General features: G+C 45.4%; 1 protein-coding gene across 4 annotated transcripts in view; it reads left to right on the forward strand.

Annotated features, from left to right (window-relative positions):
- cpq (carboxypeptidase Q) overlaps positions 1 to 9,534 on the forward strand; it is a 133,956-nt gene extending 124,422 nt beyond the window's left edge. For 3 of the 4 annotated variants that reach the window (XM_007887892.2, XM_007887893.2, XM_007887895.2), the window contains exon 8: positions 9,053 to 9,534. In XM_007887892.2, coding sequence (XP_007886083.2) covers positions 9,053 to 9,213 — 161 coding nt within the window. In that variant the 3' untranslated portion in view covers positions 9,214 to 9,534. 4 annotated transcript variants of the gene reach the window in all.
- The last annotated feature ends 1,554 nt before the right edge of the window (positions 9,535 to 11,088 follow it).

An 11,088-nucleotide genomic window follows, 5' to 3' on the forward strand; every position in this document is an offset into this window, starting at 1 on the left:
CGGCCACCGATGGTAGGGCGGTTGGGGCGGGGGATGTGGAGTAGACCGGAGCCAGAGGAACGGAGGGTACGGGCAGGTAGGTAGGGGGACAGTAGGTCAGAGAGGTAGGATGGAGCAAGGCCGTGAATGGCCTTGTAGGTGAGGCTGAGGATCTTGAAATCGATCCTCTGGGGGATGGGGAGCCAGTGGAGGAGAGCGAGGGTGGGAGTGATGTGGTCACGAAGCCTGGTGCGGGACAGTACACGAGCTGCAGAGTTCTGAATGACCTGCAGCTTGTGGAGGGAGGTGGCGGGAAGGCCGGCGAGGAGAGAGTTCCCATAGTCCAGCCTTGAGGTGACAAAGGCGTGGACCAGGGTTTCAGCAGCGTGAGGGGTGAGGTAGTGCCATAGTCTGGTGATGTTCCGGAGGTGATGGAAGGTGCTGCCAGTTGTGGCGCGGATATGAGGGAGAAAGGACAGCTCAGGGTCGAACAGAACACCGAGGTTCCTGACTGGCTTTGAGAGGTAGTGGCAGAGGTGGGTGGAGAGAAAACAGAACAAGAGAGACACTGCTCTGAAGAAATTACATTAATAAGGGGGTGGAAGAAGAAGTTGCTGTTTCATAATTGATCCCAAGCTAGGGTGCAAGCCTTAGACTGTCCAGTGTCTTGGGAGGCCCACCTGATGTAAAAGCTGCTATAGAAATGTAAATTTGTGGTGCATCAACTTAGATGGCCACTGTCCAGTGTGAAACAATCATGCAGATGTGTTAGGCTCCAGATTGGATTTGAAATCTAAGATGAATTAGCTGTTCTAATTCCCTGGCTCCCCTTAAATCCAGGGCTGTTTCCAAATCCACCCACACCCCCTGGTACAACAGTCATCTCCACTCACTTAAAACCCAAACCCGGCCGCTCGAGAGCAAATGACAGAAATCCGGCCTCATGATCACTGGCAGCTGTGGCTTGAGAATCTACACACCTACTGCCTCTCCCGTTCAAAGCCTAAAACTGATTTTCACTCCCAAATCATACTGGAGTCCAAAAGCAACCCAAAGACACTGTTTTCCCCTGTCCATCACCTTCTCTGTGCACCCCTCAAGCTCCCTCTATTCTCACATCAAACACCAAGTGGGAAGAGATCCTCGACTTCTTCGCCTCAAAGATTGAAAACATCCACTTGGCTGCATCGTCCTCCCCCCTTATCCCCTTCCACTCCACCCACACCATCCACACTGCCTACTCCCTCCGCCACGGTTCCTGCCACTCCCCACTCCTTACATTCATTTGCCCCCATTTCTCCCTCCTCCCTCTCAACCACAATTACCCGGATGAAGTTCACCACCTACGACCTTGATCCTCTCCCCATCCAGCTGCTGGTCACTCAACTCCCCCTTCTCTCCCCCTGCTGGCTGACACAGTCAACCAGTCTCTCTCCTCAGGCTCTGTTTCACTCTCCTTTAAAATCGCTGTTATCACACCCCTCCTCAAAAAACCCACCCTCGATCCCTCTAATTTCTTACACTACCATCCCATCTCGAACCTACCCTTCCTTGCCAAAGTCCTGGAATGCAATGTTGCAGGTCAACTTCAGTCACACCACTCCCTCCACTCCCTCCTTGAGCCCCTGCTGTCTGTTTTCCGCCCTGCCCACAGCACAGAGACAGCGCTTGGCAAAGTCACAAATGTATTCTCTCCCCCTGCCTTCACGTCCTCCTGGATCTTCTGCTGTGTTCAACACGGTCGAAGATGCCATTTTCCTCCACTGCCTCTCCTCCGTCATCCACCTTAGTGGGATCGCACTCACATGGTGCTACTTAACCAACCTCCTTCACTTCATCTCGACAAATGGATTCTCCTCCCGCCCGGTCACCTGCGGGGTACCCCAGGGCTGCATCCTTGGTCTTTTCTTTTCCTCATCTATATGCTCCCTCTAGGCGATGGCATCTGCAGACACGGTGTAAACTTCCACATGTATGCGGATGACACACAAATCTACTTTGCCTCCTCCAGTATCGACTCCAGACCCGCCGATATTCTATCAGCTTGTCTGGCAGACATCAGAGCCTGGATGAGTGCAAACTTCCTGCAGCTAAATGTGGACAAGATGGAAGCCATAGTCCTTGGCTCCCATCAACATCTTCACTCCTGCAGATCTGAACTCCTCAACCTCCCTGGGCTCTCCCTCAGAATCACCGAACCTTAGCAATAGAGACCTCAAATAAATAATAATAATAATCCTTGCATTTGTTATAGCGCTTTTCACGTCGGGAGGACGTCCCAAAGCGCTTCACAGAATATACTGTAAAGTGAATTGACTGTATATTTGTGGGCGAACGCGGCAGCCAATTGCGCACAGCAATGTCCCACAAACAGTCGTAGATTGAAAATGACCAATTTATTATTGATTTTGGTTTTGGAGGGATTATTATTAGGCGTGTGGAGCAAGGAAACTTGCCCAAGGTTTCGCCCTGCCTAAAATAGCCACATTGCTGTGAAAGCAACATAATCAATCTTATCTTCCCATCTCACCAGTTCTGGCCAGGCTCCACTGACTCCCCATCACCAAACGGATCCACTTCAAGCTCCTCACACTTGTGTTCAAATCCATTCACTCCCTGGCACTTCCCTATCTCTTTGACCTCCTCATTCCCTAATTCACCACCCAGCGCTTCCACTCGACTGGCACTGGCACCCTGCTCATCTCTCACACCATCCGCTCTACCATTAGAGGTCGCACTTTCAGCCACTACTCCTCGAAACTCTGGAACACTCTCCCTCAATCCCTCCGCCTTGCCCCCGCTCTCCCCTTTTTCAAGTCCCGCCGTGCTTATCGACCGTGCTTACGATCAGCTCTCCCCCCCCCGGCTCGGAATCAGCCTCCGTCACTGTTAAGTGCTCTGAGACACTAAACTGCGTGGAGAGCTCTATATAAATGCAAGTTGTTGTTCTTCCTGGGTTAGGATGGTAAGATATCAGCAAACTTCCTGCTGCCAATTGTCATTAGTAATATCTACTAGAAATTGGAGATGAGGCTTTGCTGTAACATTCCAATAACTGAATGGCCAATGATCACACATGAGGAGAGTGATTCATGTTTGGGGAACTGTACCGTGCCACAGGTTAGGGCTTTCAGGAATCGAGGGAAAAGAGAAAATAATAACCTCATCACTGTCCTTTGCTTCTGATTATTTTCCATTGTAATATTTGCTTCTTTATCCTGAGAGATTTTACTTGACAGCCATCTCTTATGAGGCAGATGATCAAATATCTTGAAATGATGCATGAAATCCAGCACAATACCTTCATCCACCAAATCCGTTTTACATCTGTAAATACCAATAAATATACTAGGCATAACTTCCCTTCATAAACCTGCCTTAGCTTCACATGATAGTCTAGTTAAATATATTTTAATTTTTTTCCTTTGTCACGAACTAGCATCTTTTCAACCGTATTTATTGAACTCACAATAACCAAATAACAACAACAAATTGCATTTGTATAGCATCTTTCATGTCGGGAGGGCATCGCAAGATCCTGAAAGCCTATAATTTAACAAGTCTTTGATCTTTGTTCAAAATTGGAAAAAAAATTGTTATTTTCTAGTCTTTGTGGCACAAGCACATGTTTAATCAGCTGTGTAAAGATTCTGAAACAACTCCTCCAACTTCTACCCTCGTTTCCTTGAATAGGGTTTAGTACATTCCATCAGGTTCTTTTGACTGCCTCCACTATAGAAATATATTTTTTATTTCATTACAAGTTTCTTCTGAGATCAGATGCACCTTGTATCGGCCGAACTACCAACAAAGAGCAAAGCCTGTGTTATTATTTTCTATAGTGGAGATGGCTGTACATTTCCACCTTCTTGTGTCTCTCTCCCACTGTTTCATCCTCTCTTATTGTCAAAGGACTTTGCTTGATCTTTAGTATTTTTCTTATTCAGAAAGCTAGCGTGATAGAGGAACAGGGCAGAGCACTTATACTGTTGAACGCAAAGCATACCTTCTTACAACAACAACAACAACAACAACAACAAGATTCCATTTATAAAGCGCCTTTCACGTCAGGAGGACGTCCCAAGGCGCTGCACAGTTGGGTCATGACCCGAGCAGGGGGGAAATGGTCAGGGTGAGGGGAGGGAAGGGAGGGAGCGAGGAGGGGGGAAATGGTCAGGGTGAGGGGAGGGAAGGGAGGGAGCGAGGAGGGGAAAGAGAGTCGAGAGGGGAGCTGAAGGCACGGTCAAAGAGAAAGGTTTTGAGACCGGCCTTGAAGGAGGAGAGGGAGGAAGCAAGGCGAAGGCACTGGGGGATGGAGTTCCAGAGCCTGGGGGCTGAGAGGCTGAAGGCCCGACCACCGATGGTAGGGCGGTTGGGGTGGGGGACGTGGAGCAGACCGGAGCCAGAGGAACGGAGGGTACGGGCAGGTAGGTAGGGGGATAGTAGGTTGGAGAGGTAGAAAGGAGCAAGGCCGTGAATGGCCTTGTAGGTGAGGATGAGGATCTTGAAATCAATCCTCTGGGGGATGGGGAGCCAGTGGAGGCGAGCGAGAGTGGGAGTGATGTGGTCCCGAAGCCTGGTGCGGGACAGTACCCGAGCTGCAGAGTTCTGAATGACCTGCAGCTTGTGGAGGGAGGTGGCGGGAAGGCCGGCGAGAAGAGAGTTCCCATAGTCCAGCCTTGAGGTGACAAAGGCGTGAACTAGGGTTTCAGCAGCGTGAGGGGTGAGGTAATGCCGTAGTCTGGCGATGTTCCGGAGGTGATGGAAGGCGGTGCCAGTTGTGGTGCGGATGTGAGGGAGAAAGGACAGCTCAGGGTCGAACAAAACGCCGACCGTGCCTTCAGCTCCCCTCTCGACTCTCTTCCCCCTCCTCGCTCCCTCCCTTCCCTCCCCTCACCCTGACCATTTCCCCCCTCCTCGCTCCCTCCCTTCCCTCCCCTCACGCTGACCATTTCCCCCCTGCTCGGGTCATGACCCAACTGTGCAGCGCCTTGGGACATCCTCCTGACGTGAAAGGCGCTTTATAAATGGAATCTTGTTGTTGTTGTTGTTGTTGTAAGAAGGTATGCTTATGCTTCTTAGAATCAAATCTGCCATTCTAACTTTTGATTTCTCATTCAGTGAGTTCCTGATTCCAGATGGAGCTGTTGGAGACACTTCCGCTAATGGAGGGAGAAAAATCACAAGGGAGAATTGAACTCTTGCTCACACCCTCCCCTTAAAATTAATTCCCCATCTGCTTCTCCCTTGCTCAGCGACCAACCTCTCCACTGTGTAGCAATCTGGAGATGCCTCCCTGCATGAAGGATGCTATATAAATGAAAATTGTTGAATTACAGAGTAGCACTAGCCATGTCTAGGTAGAGGCTGCAATCTCACTCAGTGCTAGTTCAGGGTGCGGAGAGCCTGATAGGAGAAAGTTAAATGGAATGAAATAATTTCTCCAGTTGTCCTAGCCCCAAATCCCGCAAATATAACTGATCATTCACTCCATGGCTGATGTGGGACATTGCTGTACACAAATTGGCTGCTGTGTTCACCCACATTATGCAGTGACACCACTTAATAGTACATCCTGTGAAGCGCTTTGAGACTTTTCAGTGACATGATAAGGTGTTATATCAAATGCAAAGATTAATATTTTGGTTAAGCATTACAGTGATGTTTCAGATTTAAAAATAGCTTTAGCTACCTGTAGTGAGACTGAAGATTAAAAGATTTTATTTCCCTACAGAGTAGTGGATTTGTGGAACAGATTCCCAACAAATATAGCGAATGCTGTGCTGATTAAATCCTTCAAAAAAGAATCAAATAAGTATCTGGCTGGGGATAGACACATCCACTCCTGCAGAAGGATGTCACATCCCCCCATTCCCCCACCGTTGCTATATCAGGAGGCCGTATGACAAGGAACAAGTGTGAGTGAGGGAAGAGAGGGAGAAAGTGGGGGAAACAAGTGTGGATGTGTTTGATAGTGAGAGGTAACAGAGCTAAAAAAACAAAAGAGAGAATATGACACACAAGACATGTAGTGTGAGCGACTGAGTGCTAAAGAGGGAAAAATGAGATTGTGAGGGAAAAAGAGATGGGAAAGGTCAACCGAATGTGAAACAGCTTCCAGGAAACAGACATGCAAAAACTCATAGAGAAAGACTGGCAAGAGAAAAACAAAACAGAAATGACAGATACAAAGGGAGATTGGAACACACAGACAGAATAAACCCACATGGAAATGGGATAGGCATTGAGAGGGGAGTGGAGACGGGAAGTGATAAATGGAAATGCAGAAAGAAACATTGCGACAAACAGAAAACTGGGACTCATTCACAAGTATAGTTACACTCGCTCCCAACAGCTTGCTCCTACAGATCTTCATTCCCAGATAAACTTTCATGCCTACTGCACATCATGAGAGGAGCAATTTACCTAGTGAAGCTAATGAACAGGTTACAGTCTGTGTGTCTGGAACCATTTATTTGGGTTTTCTGCCTTTGTCTCCAGTGGGCTGTGTATTCAAATGGATGTGATAGTATTAAACTAGCACTATGCTATTCTCCTTGACCATCAAAACATTTATTCCAGCAGAATAAAATGTCATTGAAAAATGCTTTGATATGTATATATAATGCCAAGATAGAGGAGATTTGTTTGCTTTTAATCTTTGGGATTAGTTCCTGAAGGATTGGAACATTTTGCATAATACAGTCCGATTAAAAAAAAGGCGATTTGATAAAACCTTCTCGGGAAAGCTTATCCAAGGAATCAATTATTTTTGGCAGCTCTTTCACAGTGAAAGATACCATCAAATGTCATACTGCTGCTTTGTTTGTGCACAATGTTAACTCCTTCGATCCAAACATCAATGCAGATCATATGACAGTAAAATCAAGTTGTTTACAATGGATTTTCTTGTACAATAACAACAACTTCCACTTACATAGCGAGCTCCACACAGGGTAGCGCCTCAGAGTGCTTAACAGTGGTGGAGCCTGACTCCAAGCCAGGGGGAAGGAGACCGTAAGCACAGTCGAAGAGGAAATCTTTTTATGCAGGACTTGAAAAAGGGGAGGGAGGAGGCAAGGCGGAGGGATTGAGGGCAAGTATTCCAGAGTTTTGGGACATAGTGGCTAAAAGCGCGACCTCCGATGGTGGGGCGGTGGGTGCGAGGTACGAGCAGGAGACCAGTGCCAGTCAAGCAGATTGAGGAGAGAGGAGGTCGGAGAGGTAGAGAGGTGCCAGGGAGTAAATGGATTTGAACACTATAATGCTTGGGTGTGAACCCCACCAGCTGCTGTGCTAAAAAAAAAGTCTGCCCTCCATGGCATCAGGTTGCTGGCGCTGTCGCTTCCCGTGCACTGTGATGTGCAACACACTGGAAGTGATGTCACCAGCAACCTGATGATCAGGAAGTCACCCATTTTGTATTCCGGCTAACAGAAAATTGTCCAACGTCCAGGTCGTCGGGTCACTGATGGTGTCACTTTCTGTGGCATGTATAGTATGTGGCATCATTGATCACCTGATCAAAGGTCCATCTTTGTTTAAGAACAGAAGTGGAGGTCGACTGTGCAGGTTGGCTCTGTGGGACAATAGTCTTTCGAAGATAATGTTTCACTGAATACTAATGATATGCAACAACAACAAAATTACATTTATAGAGCACCTTTCACATCGGGAGGACGTCCCAAGGCATCCCAAGGCAATGTGTCATTGCATTTGTTGCTTTCTATCAGCCTTTAAATTTGGCCTTAAAACATACCTCTTCAAACTTGCTTATGGTCACCTCTCCCTTCCCTATTTCCCCTCTCACCTGCTCGGCATGCCAACCGTCCTTATAAAGAGCTCTTATATGAACACTTATTGTTGTTTTTGAATATATTGTTCTTGCGCTGATGCAGCTGTTACATGGTTCTTCAACAGCAGTAGGCTGCATGATAATAAAAGTGTAGGGTTGTACCCCTGTATCAATAATACCAAATCAGATGCTACATTCCAAATCTTGACAAAGTGTCATGGTGAGTTATCCATCATATTCCCTCAGAGGATAGAATTCAAATCCTTGTCCTCGCCTTCAAGGCCCTCCACGGCCTTGCTCCTCCCTGCCTCTGTGACCTGCTGACCCCATATACAACCTGTCCACTCCCTCTGCTCAACAGGCTGTGGCCTGCTCCACGTCCCCCGCCCGACGTTGGACCTTCAGCCTTTTTGCCTCCACCCTATGGAACTCCATCCCACATTTCCTTTGTCTCGTTCCCTCCCTTGCCTCCTTCAAGAAGCGTCTCAAAACCCTCCTCTTCGACCGAGCCTTCGGCTGCCCTCCACCCTCCATAATCCTGACCCCCAGCTTGAGTCCAAAGCCCTGACTGTCCAACACCTTGCGATGTCTTGTCAATGTGAAAGGCGCTCTACAAATATAATTTTGTATTGGATATTCAAAGCAGGCTTGCCAGATTTGAGTCACTCCTAAAGTGATATAGTTAACTATATCACCATAATCCTGACCCCCAGCTTGAGTCCAAAGCCCTGACTGTCCAACACCTTGCGATGTCTTGTCAATGTGAAAGGCGCTCTACAAATGTAATTTTGTATTGGATATTCAAAGCAGGCTTGCCAGATTTGAGTCACTCCTAAAGTGATATAGTTAACTCATGTATATTTAGACTGGACTGAAACTATCAGGTTAGAATAATTTCAACACATTGTCCCTACATTCTCCTTATCATATTGAACTGCTACTGTGCAAAGAATTGTCCTTTTTTATATTAAAAAAAGGCAAATTTATACAATGAAAGAGTTAAATCAAATGCTGGGGTTATCACGCTCACGTGATCCAAAATCATGTCTCAGCTGAATGTGAAATGTGACTGAGTCCATGCTGGAAATTCATTAGGATTAGGGTTCAGATTTTGAGCAGCACAGATGGTGAAGTGAAGAAGCAGCATTAGACTCAGCTAAAAAGCGGCATTAGATTCAGCTTGAAATGTTACATGCCAGAACAGAGGCGAGTGCGCTCTTTCTAAGTAGGACCAGGGAATGCTTACATACCTAATGCTAATTCTGCTGCTGTTCACAGGGGCTGCTCTGCTTGTTGACACAAGCAAGTACTTTTGGTTTCACCACACGGATGCAGATACAATGACAGTTCAGGATCCTGTTCAGATGAAGCTGTGTGCAGCAGTTTGGACTGTTGTCTCTTATGTTGTCGCTGACATGGATGAAATCTTGCCACGCTAGGCCTGAGCCAACAGGATCTCTCTTTCTCACTGTCGATAATATAAAGATTCCCACATGTGGCTAGCAGATGAACCCATTTTCTTTGCCAAAAAAGATTTTTGTTTGAAAAAGCAGATTTTGTTCACTATCCATTGTCTTCATTCAAAACATCTGGCAAAGTTCAAATGGTCTGTAACCTGTTTATAATTCTCTAATGTAATTTTCATAAAACTGTCATTTTAAAACCTGTTTGTGGAGTGATTCTCTTTAGTTCGTAGTTCGTAGAGTCCTGTGGATGTGCAATAAAATTAAATGGAATAAAGCTTATTGCCTTGATCGTAACGTGACATTTTTTTCAACGCTTTTTTAAAACTACTTGAAAGATTGAGTCAGTAACCTTTGCATTTGTTTTGCTACTGGACCATTTGTGTCATGTGCACATTTTGTTAGCAAAAAGTATTTTTATAATAATAATACCTGCATTTGATATAGCGAATATAATGTAAAAAAACGCTAAATAGGTGTAGTGACTGTGAAATTGTAGGCATACACAGCAGCCAATGTTCCACAAACATCAATGAAGTGAATGACCTATCAATCTGGAGGATTGTTGGTCAGAACAATGAGATACTCCTTTCTCACTTCAAATAGTGCTACAGGATCTTTACCGGTTCACCTGAACAGGCAGGCAAGACTCTGTTTGGCATCGCATTTTAAGTGACGGCACCTCCAACACTGCAGGACTCCCACAGTACTCCCCCAGTCTGTGAAGTCAACATCCAAACATTGTACTTAAATCTGTAGATTATTGATACAAAGGTAAGAGCATTATTAACTGAGCCATGCTGACATTTCTAACTAATGTAATTATATGTATTTTATCACAGTTTTCTCTTCAGTCCTTTCGAAGTGGTTCACATATAAGCCATTCAGCCCATGTAGCTTTCTCTTTATCTTTTTGGTGTACATAGATGCAAATTAAACCTAAAAACTGGCTATAGAAACTTATTTAGCCAGCTACGTTTTAACAGTAAACACTAATATATTGTAAACGTTCCCTTTTGTAGTTGGTTGACTGAATTATTTTCTCAAAGTGCAATACAAATCAAACTCCAATGAACATACAATGCTTTTAAACGCTTGCTCATATATTATTACTGGACCTGCAAGCCTGGAAAATGAATGACATCATGAAAAAAAGTTTTTTTTTAGTGCATTTCATATATATACTGTATAATACACAGCTTTTGCTTTGTTGTAACTCATGTTGAAGGTGCAAAATTGCTTGTATTAATTACTCCCAGACACAATCACAGTTGCTCTTTGTAATGTCTACATATGCATCTGGAGTTGATCATGAAGGAGCTTCTGAAGTGGATCAGAAATTGCCTAGATCATAAGAAGCAGTGGGCGGTTGTTCATGGTGCTGCATCAGCATGGAGGAAGGTAACTATTGAGGTCCATCAGGGATTCATGCATTAGCTAATACTATACACACTGTACATAAATTATGTGGAAGAGGAGGTGGAAGCCAAACTATCTATTTTTGATGATACCAAACCAGGTGGAAAGTTCAAATACCAGGAAACACACTAATCAAATAGAAAGGGATCTGGATAGATTTGTACTTTGGCTCACATGGAGAATGACATTCAGTGTGGACTTATTCAGAGTAAAGAGACCAGTGGTAAGTCCTGTAGCGAATTGGTTAAAGCACTCGCCTCGCAAGCAAGAGGACCCGGGTTCAATTCGCGGGCAAGTTTCTTTAGTCCACATGCCTCTGTTTACCTAGCAGTAAGTAGGAACCTGGTTGTTAGTCAATTGGCAGATCGCTCTCCAGAAGTAACAATCCCTTTAAAAAAAATGAATAATGATTTAATCACTCAACCCACACCT

The sequence above is a fragment of the Callorhinchus milii genome, unplaced genomic scaffold (assembly GCF_018977255.1).
Source record: "Callorhinchus milii isolate IMCB2004 unplaced genomic scaffold, IMCB_Cmil_1.0 Scaffold2, whole genome shotgun sequence".
NCBI lineage: Eukaryota > Metazoa > Chordata > Chondrichthyes > Chimaeriformes > Callorhinchidae > Callorhinchus > Callorhinchus milii.